The 27,500-nt window shown below is 40.9% G+C and overlaps 1 protein-coding gene across 1 annotated transcript in view; it reads left to right on the plus strand.

The window, feature by feature from the left end:
* Positions 1–27,500, plus strand: part of igf2r (insulin-like growth factor 2 receptor) — a 73,676-nt gene that overhangs the window by 20,252 nt on the left and 25,924 nt on the right. Inside the window, exons 5-32 of the mRNA XM_036147188.1 lie at positions 156–288; positions 1,328–1,433; positions 1,646–1,754; positions 3,448–3,607; positions 4,192–4,381; positions 4,884–4,987; positions 6,946–7,110; positions 9,036–9,179; positions 9,292–9,447; positions 9,609–9,746; positions 11,565–11,715; positions 11,811–11,979; positions 12,068–12,183; positions 12,278–12,437; positions 14,547–14,723; positions 14,807–14,902; positions 14,994–15,095; positions 16,926–17,085; positions 19,083–19,259; positions 19,359–19,505; positions 19,648–19,826; positions 20,402–20,489; positions 20,593–20,796; positions 20,900–21,030; positions 23,113–23,216; positions 24,151–24,284; positions 24,374–24,570; positions 26,572–26,698. Of these exons, the coding sequence (XP_036003081.1) occupies positions 156–288; positions 1,328–1,433; positions 1,646–1,754; positions 3,448–3,607; positions 4,192–4,381; positions 4,884–4,987; positions 6,946–7,110; positions 9,036–9,179; positions 9,292–9,447; positions 9,609–9,746; positions 11,565–11,715; positions 11,811–11,979; positions 12,068–12,183; positions 12,278–12,437; positions 14,547–14,723; positions 14,807–14,902; positions 14,994–15,095; positions 16,926–17,085; positions 19,083–19,259; positions 19,359–19,505; positions 19,648–19,826; positions 20,402–20,489; positions 20,593–20,796; positions 20,900–21,030; positions 23,113–23,216; positions 24,151–24,284; positions 24,374–24,570; positions 26,572–26,698 (4,024 nt within the window). The remainder of the gene's footprint in view (positions 1–155; positions 289–1,327; positions 1,434–1,645; positions 1,755–3,447; positions 3,608–4,191; positions 4,382–4,883; positions 4,988–6,945; positions 7,111–9,035; positions 9,180–9,291; positions 9,448–9,608; positions 9,747–11,564; positions 11,716–11,810; positions 11,980–12,067; positions 12,184–12,277; positions 12,438–14,546; positions 14,724–14,806; positions 14,903–14,993; positions 15,096–16,925; positions 17,086–19,082; positions 19,260–19,358; positions 19,506–19,647; positions 19,827–20,401; positions 20,490–20,592; positions 20,797–20,899; positions 21,031–23,112; positions 23,217–24,150; positions 24,285–24,373; positions 24,571–26,571; positions 26,699–27,500) is intronic.

The following is a 27,500-nucleotide window of genomic DNA, read 5'->3' on the forward strand; positions in this document are numbered from 1 at the left end:
AGCTTTAAGTCAAAAAAAAATTGGCAGTTTAGACTTTAGCAAAATGTAGGAGCTCAAAACATCTACTACTGATCGTTTGTGCCCCACAATAACCTTTATTTTTTTTCCATTATACTTTAAATGTAGCATGAAACATGTCCTCCTGCTGTGTCCAGGTGCCCTGCTTCGTGTTTGACTCTGACGGCAAGAAGCACGACTTGAACCCTCTGATCAAAGTGAGCGATGGGTATCTGGTGGACGACGGTGACGACAGCCTGGACTTTTACATCAACATCTGCCGAAGCCTCAGTGAGTCCCTGACCGGGGGGGATACACTGGATGGCTGATTAGATTTATAGATACGAGGCGTCTTTAAGACTGTTTCTCAGTCAGAAAATCAGAAGTCGTGAGCGCAGATGTTGCAGGGGGCGCAAGAAAAGCCTTTTGCCTGTCCAGAGAGTCAGGCCTTCTAAATATGACAACAGCACCCCCTGCTGTTTGGTCTGTGTCAGGTCTAAGCACCTAGAACGTCATACAAACAGGGAAAGAAAGACACAAAGACAATTAGTTTGGTTTCATTCTCCAACCCACTCTGCTGGTCTCAGCTTTCTCCTCGATTTTATTAAGTTTGGGGCGTTTCCCTAGTTACAGGACTGAGGCTGTACTGAGGGGTGGGGAAACAGATAGTTACAGTCTCAGTTGTCAACAAAGATACACAGCTGAGCAATCACGTCCAGTCAGCACATAATCTTGTAGCTGAGTCGTCTTGCTTCAGGAAGCGAAGAAACAGAGCATCTTCTGTTTCTTTGCACAGACATGATTAAGCTATCATGTGAGTAATATGATTATATCAGAAGCTTACATTACTACATCATAACAAGGTAAATCGGTTAATGAAGCATAAACATTAATCCCAACAGTCTGTATCTTCGTTCAGTGGTATGATAATAAACTCCTAAAAACAATAATAGTAACTTTCTAAAAACAGTACAAAACTTACTGTAATTGAAGTTTGATATAACATTTTCTGTTATTCAAGATTTCATAATATAGATACCTCTCATTGACCAGTGGGAGTCTTAAATGCCCATTTAGAGATTACCTTTACTGTCGATAAACTTGTTTTTGTTCTCACCACCTATTGGTATGTAGTGAAAAATGAGGGCTGGGATTTCATGTTTTCAACCAAAAACTCTTCCCAAACTTCCCCTTTGTTTTAACTCAGGTACAATAACACCATGGTTAACTAATAGTTTAATGAATTAATGGTATTTAATTATTTTTTTCATATCTTCATGAACTGTAGTTGAAGCTTCCTCACCTCCAACACTTTGCTGCTCTCTTACAGACTTTAAATCGTGTCCAGAGGACTCTGCAGCCTGCCTCATCACCAAACAGGGCACCTTCAGCATGGGCGCTCCTACCCGGCCGCTGGAGGCAGTGTCCAGTGACAGGTGACGTCTTTTAGAAATGCAAACATTTACACATAAAGCTCGCTTTGCTGTTTTCATGCTTGTTATTAAAATTAAGTATATTGTGATGCTATTTGGGCGACTCATCTGTTAAACTGCTCAGAAAGCTTTAGAGATCGTTGAGCTTCATTTTAGTTTGTGGGTTTAAAGGAACGTTTTTGATTAAAATTCCTGTTGTCTTCTTCTCTGTCCAGTTTGAGTTTGCTGTATGAATTAAGCGCTGACTCGACACCTCCAGAGAGATGCGGAGAACACCGGCCGGCCGTCAACATCACTTTCATCTGTCCGTCCAGCAGGCATTCAGTATGTCCCACAGCTAGTGCTTGTAACCCGTTAGCTGTAGAGTAGGGATGCAAACAACTAATCATCTTAAAATTAAAGGCAGAATAGGCAATTTTTCCAGAAATGTAAGTAAGAGACCTTTCTCTTCTTCTCATAAACATGAACGTGGTTTGCTTCTTGCCACTTTCAGCCATGTTCAAAGTATAGGGTGAGAGCAGCGGAGCTACAATGAACGGCTGAGCTAACTGCTAAGCTAACTGCTAAGCTAACTGCTAAGCTAACTGCTAAGCTAACTGCTAAGCTAACCAGATACATTAACACTAGAAGTGCGCAGGCGCAGCCTGTAAGCGGAAACTAACAAAAGTGCTGAAAGCCTGAGTTCTTTTAAATCAAGATTTAAGACATTTGTTTAAGATTGCTTTTGACTGTTCTAGTTAAACTGTTTTACTGAAACATCATTTGTTCAAGTTTGTAGTCCAACTGTTTTTAATATTTGCTTTTAGTTTCTATTTTCCCACGTTTTTTATTTTTTTCTAGATTTTATTCAAACTTGTTTTTATTCTGTTTTTATTTTCCTATATTTTAAGCACATTGGCCTTGTCCTTGTACTGAAATGTGTTACACAAATAAATTTGCCTTGCCTAACAAGGAACAAGCACGCCAGAATGATAGACATGTGGGACGACCAATAGATAAGGTGATACCCCCAGAAGTTGAGGGACAGAGGGGGGGGGTGAGAGCAGGAACAAAATTCTGACCAATCCCTGTAATTCGGCCCGAACGACTGGGATTGGTCAGAATTTTTAAAGTCCTTTTTCTGAATACATAATATATTTACTACTGTTATGATGGAAGGACAATTTCACTTAGTGTAAAAAAAGGAATTTTTGAACAGGATTACCAACTATAGCTTTAATTGTGGAGTGATGGTTGATTAGATAAAAGTTTGTTTCATCTGATTAACTGATAACGTGCGCTTACAGACCTCCTTTTAAGTGTTGTAGTATGTCCACCATCCAGAAGAGGGCGCTACGCCTCGTTCTAATGTGGAGCCAGACCACAGTAGTTGTAAGAGGAAAAAAAACAATCGTAGCCAACGAGAAGCGGTCCAGAGTCCGGTGCGGAATTATTTCACAGTTTAATGATGACAAGGATGCAAAATGTACTTTGTATGGTCCTATTTTTAAACATAAGCACTCAACAAACTCCTTAAGCTGTCACATAAATGGCTCCCATCTTGCCGTGCTGCATGGCGGGATGCATTAGCGGCGGGCATTACGTAAAAAATTGTGACATGTTGGTAAGGGATTTTATGAGGATTTTAAGTGTTATATATATATATATTTTTTTTATTCTATTCAGTCTTTAATAATGTGTGAGAAAACCACAATTTGTTGCTTATTCAGTCAGTATTTAATACAGGTGGCACAATAACCTATTAGAATATAACGATGTGGCTCTTTTTAAATTTAGCATATTGTAAAAAACAAAAAGCCCTTCATGTTATGGAAGCCCTCTTGATACAAGATTAAAAAAAACTCCGGTTTTTAGGAAAATGGCTGCTTATCAAATAACCGTCAGTCGATCAGTAAGATCAACTTTAGATCAACTCATTAATCGATGACTTGCATCCCTAGTTCAAGTTTAACCTGGTTTTCATATTTATTTTACCAGCCTCCATCTCATTGCTGGCTTTTCTCCGTTCTCATTTCAGGGCAGCATCCCTAAGATGGTAGCGGAGTCAAACTGTCGGTACGAGGTGGAGTGGGTGACTGAATACGCCTGCCACAGAGACTACCTGGAGAGTCACACCTGCAAGCTGACCAGCGAACAGCACGACATCTCCATCGACCTCACACCGCTCACTCTGAGCTGTGAGTGCTGCTTCCTCCAGACCAGGAGCGCTTTCAATCTCACGTGAACTTTACTTTAGAAATGCACCCATCAGGCGGTTACTGCCACTTTAACACAAAAAGCCATACGTTAATAATCAACATCCATACAACACTGATTGGCGATTAAAAAATGTTCTGCAGGTTTTCCTAAAGAGCTAATTTTTGTTAATCGTAAAACAAATCATCAGGGTTCCTAAAAAAAGGTCCTGAAAACCCTGGAATTTCATATAAGCATTTTCCTGGTCTGGGAAAGCATGGAAAAAGCTAATAAAGTTTGGAAAATGTCAGTATTTCCAGGCTTCATTTCTTTGGTTTGATTGATTTGAGTTAAAAAAAAAGCTGTGTATTTCCGCACTGACTTTTAGTAGTAGACTTTTACCATGTAGCCATTTTTTTTTAAACCTTGATGGATTTTGAAAAAGGTGCCAACATTTTTCACCTTCTGATCCCGACCTTCACCGGTTTTACGCTCTGCTCTGTCCTGCTGGTAACTTTTGGGCAGATTAGTGATGGTTACACCAGGCCAAACCCCTGAAACGCTGTTTGTGTTTTTTTGCCTTTAGCTACAGATCCTCCCTACTTTTTCCAGCCTCCGTCCGGTGACGACCCAGAGAGCTACATGTATTACCTGAACGTGTGCGGAAAGATCCCCACCGCGGAATGTGGCAACGACACTTTCATCTCGTCCTGCCAGGTCAAGAAGTCCGGAAGCGCGAAAAAAGTGGCCGGAAGATTTCACAACCAGACTTTAAGGTAATATTCATCCCTGTGTGGCAGTGTACAACCTTTAAAGTGAATTGAATTAAATGTACAAAATATGTTTAATCTCAGTCATTTATGTCGATATGAAACCCAATATTTCATATTTGATTGAATCCAGCTGATGTTTTCTGGTCTCACGCTTTGCACCGCCTCAGCGGCCCATTTTTAGCTAAAATAAAGATTAACGTCTAAATTATGGATTATAACTGATAGCAATATCTGTTTACAGTTTCAATTTGCAAGCATTCATGGCTTGTAAGCTTGTCACAATCTGATATTGTTGCCCCAAATATGATAAAACTGCCCTGATTGTTAAAAACACTTATTTTCAGTGTCAGAGGATTTGGTTTGCATGACAACATTTAGGTGCAACAGCTTTGATAAATCTGCACCTTTTTAAAATTCCTCCACTGGTGTCTGCAGAATCTAATTGCTTTCATCTAAGCTATGGTTTTAAAAACCTCTCTGTCTTCTCTTCTTCTCTGCTCTGCAGGTATTCAGATGGAGACCTCAGTCTGATCTATCCTGACGGAGATAAATGCTCCTCCGGCTTCCAGAGGATGACCATCATCAACTTCCAGTGCAACAAGACGGCGTGTGAGACAGACATTTACATCCATTCCTGCTTCATGTGTTGAGCTGTTGCTGTTTTTACAGCTTTATTGAGTTTTTTGTACCATGTTTTAAGGCCCTAAAGCCGATGGTGACGGCATCACGCGATGCTCTACTTGAGAAAGAGAGTAGTAGTTTTTTTTTTTTTAGCTTGGCTCAATCCTCCAATACTATAAAAAACGAGTTGTACCGTAATTTTCAGACCATAACGCACACCTGATTATAAGGTGAACTAAATATTCTTCCCAATATGTAATATCACTCTGCCCCTTCACGTCCGCAGCTTTCTATCTGTCTGTGTCAGAGGACAGAGCCCTGTTTCTAACATTAGGCCAAAGTAAACTTTTATTTTGAATTAACTTACTAGGTTTATTAGCGCGTATTCCAGGCGTGGGCTGCCTAAAGGCTCCCACATACTCAGACGTTCTGTTAGCTTGGTGGACTTCCTGCTCTTTGCAGACGTTTTACCCTTCATAGTGGAGCGTACAACATTTCTTGTGGCAAATTCCTACAATTCCCAGACTTCCAGTGGGGTGAAGCAGCGGAACGGACGGTAAAATGTGTGATGAGCTAGCTGAGCACCTAGAGCTGTTTCTCTTCCAGCAGACTCCCACCTGTCAGTGAGAACAGAGAGAGACTGTGATGCTGCCGTCCTGCAGACCGCCTGATTGGAGCAACTCAGTGTATCAAGCTCTGTGTCACATAAACAACAGTTTGATGTAAAAACTTCTTGCCTCTGAGAAGTTTATAGTTTGACACACACCTGTATGCGCAGAGTACATGTGGAATACACTCGTACCTTCGCGGAGGGAACTATACCCGAGTATGTGGGGGCCTTTACATGAACGCAATTCTAGTTTAGACATTACTGTCAGGCAGTGTTGTAGACAGCTCAGGGGTCCTATCGGGTAGTATTTCATGACCATAGACATTATATACGAAGACGCGTCATTGGGCGAGTTCTGCCTATGCTGCGATGCGTCAGAGCGTCCGCCATCTTAAATGTGGCAAATCTGCAGTTACTCAGTCACTTAAACAGTATCAGAGGGACTTTAATCTCTGAATATACTTTGTATTCGTAGTATTTTTGTTTTTGTAATATTACAAGTTTATTTTTGTATCCCTTTAGCTTCATTCTCCTGAATTTATTCTCCTAAAGAATAAAATTATTTAAAATAATCTAACCTGGCCCTATTACTCCAGGAGTGAAATAATTCTGCAAACTGTGATTATTCTGGAAATGTTCCCTCTTAAGTCTCATAATATGACGTTTTTCTCATAACATTATCACTTTTGTGTTTTGTTTTTTTACTTTATTGACCTAGGACTTTTTTTTTCTCATATTATTAATTTTACCTCTTTAATACTCCCCAAAATGTCTGTTCCTAAAGGTTCACATGTGACACGGTTTTATGAAATAATGAAGACCACAATGTTTAGATTTAACAAATTGATCCTTATATTCACACCATATACACACACAAATATAGATATATATACATACACACACATATATATATATATATATATATATATATATATATATATATATATATATATATATATATATATATATATATATATATATATATATATATATATATATATATATATATATAGAAGGCAGATACAAGTAGTGAAATCAGCCAGAATACATTTCCATTCAGTACAGGAATGAGGCATCTTCTCTGATTCACGTTCACAATAACAGAACTCAACTTTTTTCTGCCACATACAATATGGCGGTGACGTTGACGTGCAAACCTGCGCCCTGTGACGCGTCTACGTATATGATGTCTGTGTTAATGACCATAGGTGACGGTTGGAACATGGACATCAGCCATGAACGAGACACCAAGATACTCCAGCTCAGACAGAAGCAGACGGATAAAAGTCGGCTTGTGCCCTAAAGGGATCTTAGAGATATTCTTTGTGTTCTGCAGCCAACAAAGGCCGAGGGACTCCAGTTTTTGCCGGCGAGGCTGATTGCACGTATTACTTCAACTGGGAGACGGCGTTCGCGTGTGTCAAGGAGAAGGAGGATCTGCTGTGTCGGGTCAGCGACGGCGCCAAGCACTTCGACCTCTCACGCCTCTCCAAGTATCCCGGTGGGTGGCTTCTTAAAGTGACGGTTACCTATTTGTTGCTCGATTCGTTGTCCAGAGCTAATTGTACCGAGAGAGTCATCAGACACTTGGCGGATAATTAACTTAAAGGTATACTATGCAACCGGGATTGATTTTCCAGCGAGGCTCCCCCTAGAGGGCGAAAGTAAAAGTGCACTGTCGTAAAGATGCTCAGCTGTTCTGGTTTCTCCGTCAAGCGAGGCGCGGTTGTTTTGAGCTTAGCAGACAGGCGAACGCAACAAAAAGTGGAAAAAACGGCAGTACAAACAATGACTAACACAGTGAAAGTATGAACATGCACACAGAGAGAGAGAGAGAAACCATTCCAATGTTACTTACAATCGCATCAGCAGAAACGTGAGGTCTGCGTCAGCCTTTCAGCCTTCTTTTCCTTTTAGCTCTCGCCATTCTGAAAAAGCTTGCCCGATGTTCACCTGTGTACGACTCCTCTCTCTGTCCAGAGCCCTTTTCCTCTTTCTTGCCTGCTCCGACATGGGCTTTCACTGTTTTCTCGCTGGTTCCGCCATGATAACTGCACAAATATCACCACTGCGCTACCAACGAGCATGCCTTTCACTGCGGGCGTGTAGCAGTTCTCGCCGTAAAGCAAGACCGACTCTCGCGATGCACCAGACTTCTGAGCCTGTGGGTGCGGGCCGAGGGCTCCTGCAATAGCGTACCGCGCACGTGACGTCACCGTCTCAAGAGCCCCTCATCACGTGGTACGCAGTAGGACAAGCTTGCATAGTCCACCGCTGTTTCGCTGTAAAAGAGACGTGCGTTACCCTTGGTTTTACTCGGTAAATGACTGTTTTTTCCAAATCTAAGACCATGGTTTTTAAACATTGTTGCTATGGAACGTGCAACAGCGACTCGAGGTACGCTGATCGGCCGCATATGAAGGATGTTTTCTTCAAGACTGCCAAGGAGAAAGGTGTGCGCTGGGTACACCGGTGCGGTCGGCCTACACAACAGTTCAACCCGGAAAAAGTTACCAAATTCACCTACATATGTAGCAAGCATTTTGTCGGAGGAAAGGGCCCAACCGAAGAACATCCTGACCCAATTCCAGCGACATCAAGTAGTGAACAGGTAAGATTATTTTGGTGGCCGACATGTTAATAATGAAGCGCCTGCTACCATGATAGCATATAGGCTATCATGGTAGCAGGCGCTAACATGATACCCTGCTACCAGGATAGCTTACTCAAAAAACATTTCAATACAACTTGACTTGATGTCGCTGGAATTGGGTCAGGATGTTCTTCGGTTGGGCCCTTTCCTCCGACAAAATGCTTGCTACATATGTACTTGAATTTGGTAACTTTTTCTGGGTTGAACTGTTGTGTAGGCCGACCGCCCCGGTGTTCCCAGCGCACACATTTCTCCTTGGCAGTCTTGAAGAAAACATCCTTCATATGCGGCCGATCAGCGTACCTCGAGTCGCTGTTGCACGTTCCATAGCAACAATGTTTAAAAACCATGGTCTTAGATTTGGAAAAAGCAGTCGTTTTACCGAGTTGAACCAAGGGTAACGCACGTCTCTTTTACAGCGAAACAGCGGCGGACTATGCAAGTTTGCCCTACTGCGTACCACTTGATGTGACGTCATCGTGACGTTACGTTTCTAAAAATAGCTCGCTCGCTGTACGCCATTGCAAGTGCGGTATTTCCCCCACAGACCACCAGGGCGGCCGAGAAAACCTTTGTTCAACCTGAAATGACTCATTTACGTAATCATCCAAAACGGTATGGAACACATTAATTAACTGAAAAATGTTGCATAGTATGCCTTTAAAGCTGGAGCCACAATTTAACGGAAAACCTTCAGGAAGTCTTGTCGGCATCGTTTGTGTTTGTCCTAAATGTTTGTCCCTATTCCTCCGTGTCTCCTCGTCGTGCTTCAGAGTCGAATGACAGCGAGAACTGGGAGGCGGTGGACGGTCGAGCAACTAAATCGGACATGCGCTACTACCTGAACGTCTGCCACAAGGTGCTGAAGAGAGGAGGAGCCGCCAACTGCCCAGAGGACGCTTCCTTCTGCGCTGTGGGTAAGATGTCCGCTGCGAGTAGTTCTCTGATCAGTCCTAAATATTTCACACCCTGAAGTGTGCAGAGTACGACTTGTTAATTTATTCATCCCCTGGTTTCTCCCTGATTCAGATAAGAATAATATGACCGTCAGCCTGGGCAGCTTCCTCTCTCCTCCCCAGCTGACTAAACAAGGGGACGACATTCGGCTGATGTATACCGATGGGGAGACTTGTGGACACGGGAAGACGAGGACCCAAACCATACTGACCCTTAAATGCAAACCGGGTAAAGAGCACTAAATGCTCACTAGATGATGTCAGGAAGACAGGATAATTACTGATGAGGATCGAACGCCGCTGTCCTCTTGCTCCTCCTTTTATCAAACTCAATACCATTTTTTTTTTCTTCCTCTTTCTGCTCTCTGGCTCTTGATTTATTTTTTGCAGGACATCTTGAGAGCCCTCCCATGCTTCGCAGCGTTTCCTTTGATAAATGCGTTTATGAGCTGGAGTGGTACACCGCCGCTGCCTGCGTCCTGTCAAAGACACAAGGAGACGACTGCAAGGTGGAGGACCCCCAGGCTGGTACGACGTCAACACCGGTCTTCAATATTTGATTCTTAAATACCCTAGCATGAGAAAAAATTATTTAAATAACTGATTCTATAAACCAATACCCATTTGTTTGATAGAAATCACTTGGCTTTATCATTCAGCCAGATTTAGGTTAAAATGAGCACATGCGTTTCAGGCTAATTCTCATTTATGGCACATTTTAGGGCATGGCGTCATTCATTAACTGCATATTTATGAACTGAAAAGTGAAATCAACCTGAAATCTATATAGAGTCCATTGCAGAGGAATTACAAAACATACGAGGTCAACAATTCAAATATTTAATTCACTTTTTTGTGTATTTATGTAGCATCAATTCAAGGCACTTTTCTGTGGAGTGAATTTTGTTCAGTTATTGTTGCAAGCAAAGAACGTGCAACCCAGAAATTAAACTTTGATAAACTTCTTAATTTAAAAAAAAAGGTTTTTGAGAGTAACTTTGGTGTTCTCTGATTCTAAAAATTTTTTAAAAAATTGTTTGAATTTTAGTTATTTTTTTTACAGAATTTATATTTTCACATTTTATTTTTTCAAATTTGTTTTTCAGATTTTGTTTTACAAATTGCACTCTTTTCGAATTGTGTTTTACAAATCACATTAGAAAAGAATGCAATTTGGAAAAACAAAATCTGAAAAACAAAAATTTGAAAAATTTAATATGAAAAAATTAAATATGTTGAATATGAAAAAATGAAATTTGAAAAAAAAAGCTATGAAATTAATTTGTAAAAAAGTTTATAAAATCTGAGACACCAAATTTATTCTTTTTTTTATTTGTAAAACAAAATTGGAGAAATCAAATTAGGAAAAAAAATCTTTTTGAAGGAATAAAATCTGAGAAAACACCAACGTTGATCACGAAACCTTTTTTTGATTAAGAAGTTTTTCAAAGTTTAGTTTCTGGTTTGCATTTTTTTTATTTCCATTTTTTTATGTGCAACAATAATGGAGCAGAATTCTATCTATGGAGATAGTATGGAGACAGATAGGTTAAAAAGTTTCCTATTTAAGGAAACTCAGCCTGCAGTATTCCCTCCTGGACAGTCGCTTGCATGGTTTCAGGAACTTTTCTGAACTCCTGGCTCATCGCTGCCTCCTGGTGGAGACTGTCTGAAATTGACCTTTCTGTCCGCCTGGTCAGAACTAATTTCAGGTTTTCATGTATTTGACCAGATTCCATTTTATGAGGTGAAAAATACATTTGGCTAAAATCACAGGTCTGCCTGGCGCACTCCCCATTAAATAAAAATAAATTTATATTGTTCTGCAATGTTTATTTTGAAAAATAATTAGGTGAGACTCAAAAATTGGGTTTTTCCTCTTTGTTTAGTTGCCTATAGATCAGACATAGCGACATTTGCAATAGTGGTTCCACTGGATATATATTATTTAATGCCTCAGTGTCACACAAAATATTGCATTTATTGTTTATAACTGTGGAGCTGTACTTGATTTATATCAGGGATGCTATTTCAGGTGTAAATTCCTCCTAAACCCCTCTGGGCTTAACAGGTTAATGTACTCTGGATAAATGTGGTATTTATTTCCACACTCTCATGTATTTGTCCATCCATGTCTGCTGTGAACTTATATATTTAAAAATGTGAAAGTTTTTGTAACGTTAAATTAGAGCAAAAATTAATGGCGCTGCATGGATTCTGTGTTTTAGAAATTTTCACTTCTTCTTCTTGGAGATTTGACCCGGTTTCCTTTAACCATCCCTGTTTTAACCCACAGTTTTTTTAAAAAAAAGCTCTTCTCTCTAACTAACCCATGTGCATCCACAGGTTTCTCCTTCGACCTGTCGCCTCTCACCAAATCTAACGGCAGCTTCTACAATGTGACCAGCGGCGGCTACAACTACTACATCAACGTCTGCGGCCCGGTCAACGCTCCCCCGTGTCCAGGGACGGCCGGAGCGTGCCAAGTGAAACACAGGTGAGCCGCAGCCTCCGGATTTCTGCGTTTTATTCCGAACCTCGGCGTTTGGAATAAATCTGAGAGGAAAGCTCAGATCTGTTCCTGCTTTTTAGCTCTTGGAGTCTCGGGCATGCGAGCTCCCATCTGTCCTACTACGACGGCCTGATCCAGCTGACCTACAGCAACGGCTCCCAGTACAACGACGCAAAGCACACCCTCAGATCCACCCTCATCTCCTTCCTCTGCGACCCAGAGGCTGGACCAGGAAGCCCAGAATTTCAAGTAAAAATCCTCTTTTTTTTTTTTCTTTTTATTGATTGGTTATTCTTCAAACTTCAATGTGTGGTTAATTCACACTTTTTGAACCCAGGTGGAAGATAACTACACGTATAACTTCCGCTGGTACACGTCCTACGCCTGTCCCCAAAGGCCTTATGAGTGTCTGGTGACGGATCCCAACACTCTTGAACAATATGACCTCTCCAGGTAATCCTCTTTCTCGACAAAAAATGTGAAGTTAGCATTAATTATAGATTTTAGTCCTTGTTTTCTTAATTGTTTCTTCTTCTCCTGCCTCCAGCTTGTCGCGGTCCACCTCAGCTAAAAACTGGCCGGTGATGGATTTGACCGACAGCTTGAACCGGAAGAAGTACTACATCAACATTTGTCGGCCCCTGGTCCCCGTGCCAGGATGTGACCGCGATGCATCGGTCTGCCAGATGACGTACATAACCCAGCAGGTCTGAGTTCATCTTCTTTTTCAGCTTTTTTTTTTTTTTTTTTTTTGTACAACTATTTTCACATATAATTAAAAAATATATATTCTGGATAATTCAACTGGAAAGCAAAAACATTATTAGAGGAAAAAACAAATAAAAAAATGTAAATACACAATAACCTCTTCACATAAGTGTGCAAACCCCTTGAAATGACAACTTTGCTGGAGAATCTTTTGAAGCTAATTCACATTTCAGTTTTCTGAGCGGCGCAGATCTGCCATTAATTTGATTTAGCAGAGATGAAGATTAGCTGCCGGGTTGGATTATCTTGGCCCTTGGTGATTTGCATTAGGGCTGGATGATAATTCAATAACGAAATATATTGATCGATGATGTACACAGATGAAAAAAAGGGTCAATAAAAACTTTAGTAGAATAACAGTTTAGCTTCCTTATACATTCTAGCCATGTAGGTTAATATTACAGTCATTTGATCCTCCCAACCAATCACAACACAGACCCAGGAACCAAGATCCGCCCCCATCAGAGTTCAAAGAGCATGCGTTCTTTTTTTCTTTTTTTAAAAACGTTTTTCTAAATACAACTTTTATTCAACCAATTTGTAAAAAGTTGGTTGAATAAAAAGGTTGAGTTTGAATTCAGTGTTTGTGTGTCTGTATCTAAAAATAAGTTATTAAGCAACAGCATAAAATGGCCAGGGCTGCCCTTAGAATATATGTTTTGAATTTGTTGATAATTATGGATATCGATCAATATGAATATTATTTTATCGATATGCTTCTTTTCTATATCGTCCAGCCCTAATTTGCATAATTTAGCTGAGGCCACAGCCTCGTTCTAGTGTCCAGGTTTCAAAAGGGATTGACAGGATTCAGGGTTTCCGCCACAGCAAATTAAAAGCCGCACCACCTTCAGAATGAGGTTTCTTTTTAAATATCTTAAAACAGTGTAAAGTTGATGGGATATAGTTGCCCTATATTATGTATAGTCTATATTTGCGTCCTTATGCTAACCTGAAGCAGAGTTTGAATTTATTTTACAGATCATGAAAAGTCAAAATTTACTTTATTTTGAAAAACCGACACCACCGACTTCTTTCCTTCAAAATTGATGAGAGAAAAAAAAGAGGTGAAACTGCTCAGGAACGAAACCTAAATCGATGAACAGAACGAATGCTTAAAATAAACAGATAAATCATTAGAATTTAAAATCAAATCAAGTTGTTAAAAGTGAGACATAAAATCCAAATCAAAACAGCACCAAGAAAATACAACATAAAGCCAAATCATGAAAATAAAATGGAAAATAAACTTTTGGAATAACAGAACCAGAGTTTAGAACTAAAATAGACACAAAAAACAAAAACAAAGTGGACTTTTGACCACAGATGTATGTTCTGATGACGGTTCTGGAGAACTTTTCACAGCTGACTGGGCGAAGTACAGATGTTGGATCCTGATAGACGGACAATCCCAGGCCAAAAAGATTGAATGCTAAAATAAATTAAAAACATGCTTCAAAAGAGTGTTATTTTAAGAGTTTAAACTTACTGAAGCAAGTTTATGCAGCTTTATTGGTTTTTGTTTCTTTTTACCTTTAATCGAATTGTACATCTTTTGATTAAATTGCACAGGAGTCACATTATATTTGGGAAGAGTTTTAAAGTTTTACTACATTTTTGCACATATTATTTGCATTGCACGATACTTTTGCAGAGAAATGCCTTTTTGCACCATTATCTTTGCACATAAACAAATGGTTAAACATTCTTCTGCACTGTTACATCTGATCACTGCTGCACTTTATATTGCAATGTTGCCTTATTCCACCTGCAATCCCATTACACTGTCGTAAGATGTATGCAATGAAATTTAGTGCTGTATGCACTCTGTACATACAAAATGACAATAAAGTTGTCTAAGTCTAAAAAAAATAATTGACCAGACCAGATGGACGTATAAATATTGTTAAAGAGATAAAGGCGTAAAATCTGCTGCTTTGCTTTCCTTTAAATCACCCCGGCTTCTCGTCTGGATCTAAACAAAGCTGCACTGCGGCGTTTTCTCAACCTGTTAAGTTGTTAAAGTTAAGTTGTTCTGTAAACTCCAGGGCTCTCCAAAGGAGGTGGTGTCCGTCAGTAACATGGGGAAGTCCAAGAGAGGTCCGACCATTGAGGGACGGGACCGGCTGCTGCTGGAGTTCACAGACGGTTCTGTCTGCATGTCGGACGGCCAGAAACTCTCCTACACCACCATCATCCACCTGGTCTGCTCCAGAGGCTCCACTGTAAGTACAACCTGTCCAGCTAAACTCGTGGTTGTTCCCCGTGAAGCTGTGACCTAATCCTGTTTCTGCTGCTCGCCCTGAAGGCCACCGGGCCCCAGTTCGAACTGTACCAGAACTGCACCGCCATCTTTAAGTGGGAGACTAAAGCCGCCTGCGCCATCCAGACCGTGGAGAGCGACGTGAGCTCACCCTCATCCTCCTTATTTTTACACCTGCAGAAAGATCACCTGTCCTCATGATGGTAATTGCTGGTATGTTGTGTTGCTCCAGACTTGTGCGATCGTGGATCCCGTCTCTGGTTTCAAGTACAACCTTCAGCATTTGGCCTCCAAGGAAGGATACAAGACGTCTGGCAACGGCAAAAACTTCACGGTGAAACGCCGACTCTCGTACCGGTCACATGAATCTGATGTCTTTTAAAATGTTTTTGTCACAGGGCAGCAGCTTCCTGTGAGTTAAAACGGTTCATTTAGTCATTAATCATGCTGCTAAGATGTGCTCATAGCTTCAAAGTCAAAGATCTTCTAGATCAGGGATGGGCAACTGGCGGCCCGGGGGCCACACACGGCCCTCGTCATCACTCAGTGCGGCCCGCGAATAGATCAATAATAATTTAATAATGATAAAAAAATTAAAAAAATTAAAAATTAAAAAAATGTAATTATACTTTTGACCAATAGGGGGCCGTACCCAAACAACAGCGAGGCCGTACCCAAACAGCGAGGAAGAAAGTCAAGAGCCCTGGCCACTAGCAGTGGAATAAAGGGAAAACTTGACGAGAAAGTCACATTTTTCAGACAAAATGGGAAGAAGTATGGACATGGGGAATTTTTTTTTTTTGGTCTCTTGTCATTCACACACAACATAAACTGTGAGAGCCGACGTGAGTTTTGAAACTGCAAAGCATCTACACAGCACCGCGTTCACAGACCAGTGTGATGCATTCGTGAGCGTCAGAAAGCTATGGTGCATTCAGGAGCATGGGACATTAGATTTTTCAGAATAAAAAGCCAACAGATGTGCATAATCAAAAAATAACAGAAATACAATTATAGGGCATTCAGTATTGTAAGAAAGCCCACACAGTTTCTGGATAGACACATTATTGTTTGAGTTAAGTTCTGTGCCATTTTATGCCTCTTTCCTTGTAAATTTGAAATGACCCATGCTCCTGAATGCATTCATATGGAGTTTAAATTCCTTTTTTGCAATTTTTTTTTAAAGCAAACAGTTTGTCTTTTGCTTAAGGACATATTAAAATGCATTTATATGCAGAAAATAGTTATATGTTGGTGCAGTAAACATTCACAGATATAAATTCATCTAAAATTTGTTCTTATTGAGAATAATTTGTAGTGTCTTTCATATCCAATTATTTGAAGTGCGTGGTCATGTGGCCCTCCAATGGTCGTGCTGAAAAAAATGTGGCCCTCTTTATCATGGAAGTTGCCCATCCCCGTTCTAGATCATACGTGTCAAACTCAAGGCCCGTGGGCCGAATCCGGCCCGTCAAGGCACGTTATCTGGCCCTTCAGAGCCAAAAAAGGCACATCATATCATGAAGTAGAGGCATGGATTCTGTGTATAAAATGGCTAAAACTGCGCCTCCTATAAAGAATGTTCATTGTTTTTTGTTTTTTTTTCACTGCCACTAGATGTCAGTTTTTCTACAACACATTAAAACAACCCAGAAATTTCCAAAAAGAGAATGATGAGAGTTTAAAGTGTAACTCAACCCAATATCAACTTTTTATTTTGCAGCTAAACTGTAAAAACTGAGCCTAGAGGTGCTAGTTTTATGATACTATGATTTTATTTTTTAAATTTTTGTGTGAACTGAAATGAAATTATGAAATCAAAAGTGTCGTCTATACAGGTGCAACCGGCCCTTTTTAATGATTTTATGTTGCCAAGGTGGCCCAGTATAAAAATGAGTTTGACAGCCCTGTTCTAGATCATTTAAAAAAAAAAAAAGTTATCTGCTATAAAAAGTTCATAATTCATTCACCTCATCAACAGTTTTTCTCTTTGGAAAGTTTAATGTTTTTGTTTTTTCTTTATCATTATTAGTATTTAAATGGAACGATGCAAAATACACTTTTATTTTTATTACAAAATAAAGTTGTTTCGCGTTCTTAGCTGTAGAACATGAACAACAGGCTGAACACGTTTTTAAAGAGGAGTGTTGCCTCCCGTCTGCAGCTGAACATCTGTGATGACGCGCCAGGATGCGGGAAGGGGATGGGCGGCTGCGAGCTGGAGAACGGGCGACCGACCAGCGCCGTGGGGGTGAAGAAGACGCTGACGTACTCCGACGGTCTGCTACAGCTGACATATAAGGGACAGCTGGATGGGCCAACAGGTACTGAAATCAAATTTTTTTAAATACAAAAATATAATAACTTTAAGGCGACACATGCAAAATCCACTTTTTTTTATCCCTTGAATCCATTTTGTTGTGTTGGAGTCTGTAGGAGTTCAGAAAATGTAAATGCAGTCTGTCCTGGTGTTGCGTAGATCTCTTTATGTTCTGTTTGGGTCGCGTCTTTCAAACCGTTCAGCTTTCTCTGCTCTCTATTACGTTTTTTGTGCACAATTACGGCAGTTTTTAGTAGTGTTGCACCGATACCGATACCAGTATGGGACGGGGTCCCGATCCAGCACTAAAATGGTGGTACCGGTATCGGCGAGTACCAACAAATAGGCACTGATACCATTTTGATGTTTGTATGTCACTTGAACGCAGCCTTCTCTCCCCCGACTAGTATTATACATGTTATATAAGTTCATGAAAGTTGCATTATTTTGGCATTTGAGAGCCAAAACTCAGGGTTTAAAAGAGATTATTCAATTATTAATGTAATTTTACTGTCTTACTGTTGCACTACTATTATACATGTTAGAATTTCACCAATGTTGCACTATTTTGGCCTTTGAGAGCCAAAAGTTTATTCAACTATTGTCACCCATTCCAGGTAGGCAATAAAAAGTTCTACTACCCTAAGTAGTATGCAGTTCTTCATATATACACACACATCAGTTTTAAACAGATGGTATCGGTATCAACCAATACTGCACACCCAGGTATCGGGGCCAAAAAATAGCATCGGCGCAACACTAGTTTTTACCGCAGAGCTGCAAAACAAGGTCATGGAGGTACAGCTAAACTCTTTAATTAATCCGCCATTTTTGTTTTTCACCACGCCTGGAGTCTAAGCTGAAGGATCCCAAAGCTACAAGAGGGATAATTGAAAACGTCGGTTGTTCATTACATCGTCCCTCATCAGACTACAAAAATGGCTGAATGGGGTGGAGTGCCTCCTTTTAGTTTTAAAGAGACTGCGCCAAGTATGTAAAAAGAAGGCAATAAAAATGATTTTATGTCCCCTCTAAATAAACCATGCACAGAATATTTTGTTAATGAGAATTTATGGTAAACGTCCTGAGGACCCATTCAGCATTGTCTATTAATAATTTTGGGTTCCACCAATCAGGCCAAATTCAGTTAATTAAATCTTATTTCCTCCTCAGTCTGATCCTCGGTTTGATCTTCAGAAAGTCGATTTCACCACATCTGGGTCCCTAAATTAAAGGCCTGATTTACCGTATTTTTTAGACTATAAGGTGCACTCCAAATACTTTTTCTAAAACATTGAAGATGCGCCTTATATATCATTACCGTTGTGCTTACTGACCGATTTTATGTGGTACAACGTGCTCATAAATCTGTTAAAACGTGTAAGTACGACTTTGGTTAGCAACAATGGATATTCAGAGCATTACGGTACGCTGTGTACATGACAGGACCCCTGAGCTGTCTACCAGACTGCCTGACAGTAATGTCTAAACTAAAAGTGCATTCATGTAAGGCAGCCTAGAGTACACGCTAGCAACAATAAACCTAGTAAGTTAATTCAATATAAAAGTTAAGTTTATTTTGGCCTTATGTTAGAAACAGGGCAGTGTAGTCCAGCTGTGTAAGGTAACCAAATTTGATTTCTCTAATGAAAACTGGGGACATCTCTGATTTTGTTAAGCACTGAATCTCTGCCTGGGGGTTGGTTTGTTTTGTCTGAACTGCAACACCGACGGGGGGCGGAGAAGGTGCGTTCAGCAAAGCTCTACTATATCAGGACAGCGACAGGACTGGGTTGATACCTCTTATTAGGTAATGCACCTTAAATGAGGACAAAGACGCGTTAATTCACGGTGCGCCTTATTGTTTGAAAAATACGGTACGTTTTACACTTAATTTTAACATTAAGTGAAGCGGTTTCTGTGAAACACTGATGAACGTTTTAAAAAAAACAAATGTATTTCCTGTTTTGTTCAGTTTTGCTTCTTCTTTGCTCTCTCCAGCAACCAGAGACACCTTCACCATTAATTTTGTGTGCGACCCAAACTCCCACCCGGGCTCTTTAAAGCTGCTGCGAGAAGACCTGAGTACTCTGTCCAGCCACGTGGCGCACGACGTCCTGTTTGAGTTCTCCACCGCCCTGGCCTGCGTCCCCGCTCCGGTCGACTGCACGATCGCTGGTAGGGACGCAGACTCACCTTTACACATCTGGTAAAGCACAAAGCTTCCGTTCTGAGTTTGCCGGAAATTATGAAATCATTTCCTTTTTGTTGTTTTAGATTCTCGGGGAAATGAGTATGATCTGACGCACCTGACCCGGGATGAAGACGACAGTCCTTGGATCCCCATAGACACAGATGCTGCGACGTCACGCAAATTCTACATAAACGTCTGCAAGCCGCTCCCAAGTCAGGACGATTGTCCAGGTTAGGAAACTCTATTTTTTTTTTTTTTTTTTTTTTTTTTTTGCTCTGGCAAAGCAAAAAAAAAAGTGACAATGGTGACAGAGACGGCGGAAAATCTGGGGTTCCCTCCCTTCAAACTGTTTCTTGTAAATCTTCGGCTCAGTGGGTCCTCTCGGAGCGTGCGCTGTGATTGGTGGGAAAGGCGTCAACCTGGGATACATGCAGTCCAGCCCGCAGGTGGCGGAGGACGGCTCCATCAGCGTCGTGTACCAGAACGGAGACAAGTGCGGCGAATCGTCCGCGTACTCGACGCGCATCGTGCTGGAGTGTGACGACAGCCCGGTGAGTTTTATTACTTTAAAGAGAGTTTTTTTTTTACTAAATTCAAATTGACATTTCTAATCCAAACAAACTGATAGGGTTATTAAAGATAACCCCTTTTATCCTAGAACGAAAAGCACACAACACAAGTTTAGACTGTTCTATAGAAGATGACAGAGGATAAACCCAAACGGAGAACTTCACTCCCTGAGAGTTTGGGATCGTCTGTGTCGGGTCATTTCTGTCCTCTTGTCTTTATTGTCACACATCAAAAGAAAAGGGTCAAGAGGTTTCAGGAATTTACAACATGGGGGTTGAAAACAAACAAGGGAGCAAGCTTTGTTGCGGCCTTATCTGGGAGAACCATTTGTTCTCCCTGTCTAAGGTTAAATACAACAGAACCTTCCTGAAAGCAAACTCTTAAAACAAACCAAATACCTGTAACTTGATAGAAATAAAATGATTTCATTCATATTTCTCCAACACAAACACTGTTGCGTAAAATAAGACTTAGCTGCTTAGCTTTTGTTCCCCTCCTGCCACAAAGCTAAGCAGACCAATCAGAGGTAGCTTTATTGATGACCGTTTCCCTTTAGGGCTCCCCCGTGTTTGACCGCCAAGATGGCTGTGAATACGTCTTCGTCTGGAGGACCTCAGAGGCCTGTCCTGTCAGGAAGGTTATAGGTAAAACCACGTTTATGTGTCGGGCTGCAGAGATGTTTTCAGATGAAAAGAGATGCTAAATTCAATGCAAAACCTTTTAAGTAAAACTTTGTTTTCCTTGCAGGCAACGACTGCCGAGTTCGTGACCCCAAGACTGGCTATGAGTTCGACTTCAGCTCTCTGAAGGACAGAGATTTTGCCATCCGTAGCGACAAGTACACCTACCACCTGTCGGTGTGCAGCGCGCTGCAGAAAGACGTCTGCAGCCACGGAGAGGCCGGGTCCGTGTCGTCCTGCCAGGTGGCTGGAAACACTCACAAGATCGCCGGTGAGGACGAGAAAAATACGTGACAAATTATTCTCCCGGTTCTCTTCTGTCATCCGTGAACCGTCCTCCTACCTCTCCTGTTGGGTTATGTGTGTGCGTGCAGGACTGTCCAACCAGAATCTGAGTTTCGTCGGGGATCAGATACAACTCAACTACACCCAGGGAGAGACCTGCCATAAGGTCTACCAAAGATCCACACTCATCAGCTTCTCCTGCCGCCCTGACAAACATCCGGTAAGCGTCACCTGCTTCACTGCTTCACCCTCCTTAATAATAATAATAATAATAATAATAATAATAATAATAACAGTGCAATTACAAATAAGCAAGCAAGCAACAGGAGGCTTTTGAGTCCGATCCCCCCCATGGTGACGAGTCGAGGTGGGGATACACTGAGGTAGATGAAGAGGAGGATCTGAGGGAGCGGGAGGAGTTGTAATGTGAAGGAAGTCTGATAGATATGGAGGAGTAATGTTATGGATGGCTTTGAAAGGATGCAGAATGATTTTTAATTCAATTTCAATTCAATTTTATTTATATAGCGCCAATTCATGAAACATGTCATTTCAAGGCACTTTACAAAGTCAAGTTAAATCATATTATACAGATTGGGTCAGATTATACAGATTGGTCAAAAATGTCCTATATAAGGAAACCAGTTGATTGCATCAAAGTCCCGACAAGCAGCATTCACTCCTGGGGAACCGTAGAGCCACAGGAAGAGTCGTCTGCATTGTACATGGCTTTGCAGCAATCCCTCATACTGAGCAAGCATGAAACGACAGTGGGAAGAAAAACTCCATCAGAACCGGGCTCAGTATGTACGTCATCTGCCTCGACCGACTGGGGTTACAGAAGACAGATCAGAGACACAACAAGAGAGACAAAAAAGCACAGAAGCTCACATTGATCTAGTAATCTGTTCTACATTAGATGGTAATAGCGGGTGAGCCGTCTTCTCTGGATGATGTCACAGTTAACAGAACGCCAGACCAGGTGTACCTACTATGAAGATAAAAGAGAGAGAACAAAAAGTTAAAGCAGAAATGACAACACATAATGCATAATTGAAGAACAGTAGAACTCTATAGAGTGAGAAAATTAGATCCTGATGTCCTTCAGTAGCCCAAGCCTATAGCAGTAAAACTATAAAGGTAGCTCAGAGTAACATTAGCCACTCTAGTTATAAGCTTTGTCAAAAAGGAAAGTTTTAAGATTAGTTTTAAAAGTAGACGTGGTGTCTGCCTCATGGACAGGTAGGAGGGAGGAACGAAGACGGTTAATGTTGCAAAGGTGGATTATTTATGTGTGACTGAAAGGATAGGGAGGAGTGGAGGATGACATCCAGACTCTTGACCTGAGGGGAGAAGGAGACCAAGGATTGTCAATGGGTGGATTTGGTGGTGACGAGGAGGAGTTCAGTTTTATCACCGTTTAGTTTAACGAAGTTTGAGGTGATCTGGTCTTTAAATTCAAGTAAGCAGTTAGTAAGGGACAAGAGGGGGGGAGTGAGGAAGTGGGTTTGTTGGATAAATAAAGCTGGGTGTCATCCGTATAACAATGAAAAATTAATGTTGAATTTGCGGAAAATATTGCCAAGGGGAAGGAGGTAGGTGATGAAGAGGAGAGGGCTGAGAACTGAGCCTTGAGGGACACCAGTAGTGACAGGGGAAGGATGGGATGTGAAAGATTTGAGTTAAATAAACTGAGTGCGGTCGGAGAGAAAAGAGCAGAACCAGTCAAAGGGGGGTGAGAGATGCCAAGAGAGGATAATCTGTTGAGGAGAATGGAGTGAGAAATGGTATCAAAGGCCGCACTGAGATTGAGGAGGATGAGGAAGGAGAGGAGTCCAGAATCAGCAGCTTTCAGGAGATCATTAGTGATTTTTATTAGGGCAGTTTCAGTTCTATGGGAGGAGTGAAAACCAGACTGGAAAGGCTTGTAAAGACTGTAGAGGGTAAGAAAGGCGTGGAGTTGAGCAGATACTATTTTCTTTTCTGATTATTTAGGAAATAAAGGGAAGATTTGATATGGGACAAAGATTATTAAAGTTAGTAGGATCAGAGCCAGGTTTTTTTTTTTTAGAATCGGGGAGACATGCAGTTTTAAAAAGTGAGGGGACAATATTAGAGAAGAGAGGGGAATGAATAACGGAAGTAGATAAATAATTATTGCATTTATGTTTTAAATCCTTTAAACTGTACATGTGTGTCTGCTGCACATAAAAACCTGTTTTTTTGTTTTTGTTTTGTTTTTTTAACGTTTAAGATTTATTGTGGCTCTTAACTGTCTGGTTTAACTGAGCGTCTTTTCCAGGGAGTTCCAGAGTTCGTTAATGAGAGTCCAGAATGCACCTACCTGTTCAACTGGCCCACTGCGCTGGCCTGCATCCCAGTCAAAACCACCAGCTGCTCCTACAAGTAAACATGCATAAAATGTTTTTTTTTTTTTTTTTATTCAGATTCTTCCTCATTTTTAAACATATGTTCACAAAACAAGCATGACTAGAATGTCCACTAGAGGGCGAAATGTTCACAAGGAATGATTCTTCTGTCAGATGGACAGGAATTGAAGTCAGATAATTTCTCTACCCAGACTGATCCATGATCAGCAGATAAAATCCTGAGGAGTCACAGTTCATTAGGTGCAGAGTGCCAAATCCCACATTTTCGGCCTGTTGGAGGCTAATAATTGTAGCATTTAATTTAATATTCCTAGAAAGGAAAACAAAGAAACAATTTGGACCTAGCAGGGCTTTAACGAATAGAGCATTAATGTTATCAGGTCGTTGCAGGACTCTGAAAATCTTCTCTCCCTGTATTTAGTGACTCTAGCAGACGCATAAGATAATTAATAAAACCTTTAAACTGCATCACCAACACTTGATGTAGTTTAATGGAGTCACAATTTGGGTTTGGATGACACTGGGTGGATCCAGCCTGAACCGTCTCCCCCCTGAAATGTTTGTGATGTTTATGTTATGGTGATGGTACTGAAACAGCAATTTCCCTCTGGGATTATTAAAGTAGATCTGATTCTAAATAAAAAATTAAAAAAGCTGTCAGGAGTTATGTCGCATTCAAGCTAAATGTGCTTTTCCATGTTATTCTGGTTTTCACTGCTAGATGAATCCTTTTTATCTCATTCTCACTTGAGTTCACAAATTATTATGTGTTTTTATCTTTTTTGAGAAATAAATCCCTATAGAAATATTTCAGGATTTGATGCTAGAATAAGCAAAATCGCTTCACTTGGAAAAATTTTCAACCCCTTCACTTTCAGATGTTTAAATATATAGTTAATATATAGTTATACCTTGTATTTACTGGGTTTTCTCTCTCTCTGTTTCCGTAGCGACGGTCAGGGCCACTCCTACGATCTCTCCCCTCTGGCGTTGGTCTCCCAGAACTGGGAGGTGGAGTCCCCGACTCAAAGCGTGCGGAAAAGGTTTTACATAAACGTCTGCAGGTCATTGGTGCAGCAGGGAGGTCAGTGTGCAATGAAGGCGACCCACGTTGACTAAATAAGCTAAAAAAAATAAAAATAAAGCACTAACAGTTTGCTCGTCGTGCCACAGGCTCCTGGAAATGTCCGTCCAGCGCAGCGTCCTGCCTGAAGGACGGGGAGGAATACGTGAGTCTGGGGCAGCTGACGTCCGGCCCTAAGATGGAAGGAGGCGTCCTGAAGCTGGAGTACACCAGCGGCCATCCCTGCCCACACGGGAGGCTCAACCGCAGCAGCATCATCCGCCTCATGTGTGACAAAGATAAAGTGGTGAGAGACTCTGCCGCCTCCGACCGAACGCGCAGCAGTCAGAGACTGAGCTGAGATCTCAGTGATGCCATCGTCCCGGCATAAACTGCTTTTCATTTCTCTGTGGCTCTATAGTAGGGCTGGACGATATAGAAAAAAAGCTCATCGATAAAATAGAAACCATATTGATCGATAACGATAATTATCAAACATATTCAAAACATATATTTTAAGTGCAGCCCTGGCCATTTTATGATCTTTAGATAAAGAACACACAAACACTGAATTTAAACTCTGCTCTTTATTAAACCAACTTTTCACCAAAACTGCAAGTTTTTAAAACAGAAAAAAAGAACGCATACTCTCTGAGCTCTCTGAAGTGGGAGGGGCTTAGTCCCTGGGTCTGCATTGTGATTGGTTAGGAGGATGTAATGACTGTAATATTAACCTACATGGCCAAAATGCAAAAAGAAGGAAAACTGTTGTTCTATTGAACTTTTTATTGACTTTTTTGTATCATCTCATTGATATACGCCTATTGCTGTATACAGTGTCCGAAATTAACCTCCTCATTCACCGGCCAAGTTGGCCGGTAGATGTAAAAATCAACCAGCCAGGTATATTTTTTACTGGCCAAAATATGAATCCTCACCAGACCTCAATTTTTATAAAAATTAAGAGTGATATTATGTTACTTTTCGGGGGCGTGGTTGGCGGCGTGGCTGACTGGACCCTGGAAGAGAAATCTGTTTCCTGACTTTGATAAAAAAAATATATTGTAGTTGATTATAAAAGACACAATATCAATTATCAGATTCACATCCAAGCAATAAAAAACACTACAGATTATCATTAGTCTATCCATGTAGGTGAATGAGGCGGAGTTTCATCAAGCCTATACATCCCAACATTTTCCCTCAGCTGCAACACTTAAAGCATGCAGGGTTCACGCTGCGTCTTTACGCTGATCCAGCTGCTGGATTTTACCCTGGTGCGCTGCACGCAAGGAATAAACAGTGGGGAAAATGCATAAATAAAGACTCTAAAGGGCTCCTTTAGGGATGAGATAAGAAATAATTGGTCTGAACTAAAGCCCCCGATGTTACAAGTTCCTTAAAATGACCCTGTGTGCACCTAAATTACATGTAACGTAATTTTGCGCACCTGAATTCAAGCGCAAGGCACCATGCCCACCGAAGCACCACTGGTTCTGTGTCATTAGAAACCAAAGAGCATGAAACACAGTTACTGACTCTCCTATTGACTTTAATTGGGACATTTTGGTACGAGTGGAAGGACATTAAACGCAGTGATTCACGTTTTGAAGGCTGGCCGCTAATAAAAGCACCTGGAAGGGGGGGGGTGGGGGGGGCAGTAAGAGCGGTGTAGCACAGAGACAGAGCGCGCGTATTTAAAAAAATGCAGAATAAATAAGAACGAATCTTATAAACAGGCTAATTGGCGTTTTAGACTGCATCTGGTTAGCAGATCTGTTTTCTGATCCAGCAGGCAGCCATGACCGGTTCTGAAGATGAAAGGAGCTGAACCAGCTCCGTAGAAGGCTAGACTGAGCTCTAGATAGACAGTTGTGAACGGATCATCCGCAGCCCAGATGGGTTTTGTTATTTTTATGTCATTTTTATTTTATTTGGTACAAACATTTACTCGCCATGTGGCAGCTAGCCCTCTGAAATTCACTCGCCAAACGGGAAATTTAGCCGCATTTGGCGACTGACGCCAAATGCGGCCAGGGTCCGACAATTTCGGACCCTGGCTGTATATCTGTATTGAATTATCATCCAGCCCTAATCTGTAGCTCTTGAGTCACAGTGTGCTCCTGTCCATGTACCTATTACTGCCCAAATTATGCTACATTTTAAATTAGAACAAGTGTTTTTCTGAAAAAAAAAGGAGTTTCTGCAGCGGTTATGCCAACAAAATACTTTTTTTTTTTGCTTCAGTTTTTTCTGACAGCCTTTAAAATGAGTAAAAATATTGTTTCCACTCTGGTTTCCCACTCAGGACTCCAGGCCCACTCTGATCTCTGAGATAGAGGACTGCGTCTACACCTTCCTGTGGTTAACAGCTGCCGCCTGCCCTCTGAACACCAGCCAGCACGACGGCTGCACAGTCACCAACCCCGCTACAGGTACGAACCTCTCTGCTAGATCTGGGTTCAGACAGCTAAAAATAACCAGGAACACAACTCAGTCAATTATAAGGTCATCAGAAAGATCATCCCTAACATTATAAATGATCCAGTATTCATATGGATCAGGGAGTCGCTACTTTAGTGTTCAGAATTCTGTGTCCAGCCACATTAAAGGAAAGAAAAGTGGGAGGATTAAAGATAAAATCAGATCTGCACTCATTTTTCATTATTGTGATTAAGTAAGAGTCATGTATGATATGCGTGTTTTACAATTTTATCATGCTTTTATTTTTTAGTGTAGTATGTAAATTCTGTTTTTATATAAAAGCCCAACCAGAGGGACAGGAGCTGGAAGTTAGCATTAGCTATAAACTTTATACGCAGCATTTCAGTGACACGCTTTGTTTTATCACTTTCTGTTTGCATTGTCCATGTTAAATAAAGATGAAACGAATAAAAAATACAGTACAGGGGCAGATCTTTCAGTCAGCTGACTTTTCTGTTAGTTATCCTCTTTAATTGGTTTTAGGCAGTCTTGAAATTTTCTAAAGAACTGAATTCTTAGTTTTCACTTACTGTAAGCCGTGATCCTTAAAATAAACAGAAATAAATGCTTCAGATACATCAGTCTGTTCTGATTTTGTGTAGAAATTGGGTTTCACTTGTTGTTTTTTTTAATCGAAATTAACTTTTCAACCATATTCTGTCACAGGCCTGTGACAAAAGTGAGGGGAGACAAAAGTGTAGGGCAATAAAAATGGTTTTATTGTAAACTCAACACTTCAAACAAAGACAATAA

This window comes from Fundulus heteroclitus, chromosome 15, assembly GCF_011125445.2.
Source record: "Fundulus heteroclitus isolate FHET01 chromosome 15, MU-UCD_Fhet_4.1, whole genome shotgun sequence".
NCBI lineage: Eukaryota > Metazoa > Chordata > Actinopteri > Cyprinodontiformes > Fundulidae > Fundulus > Fundulus heteroclitus.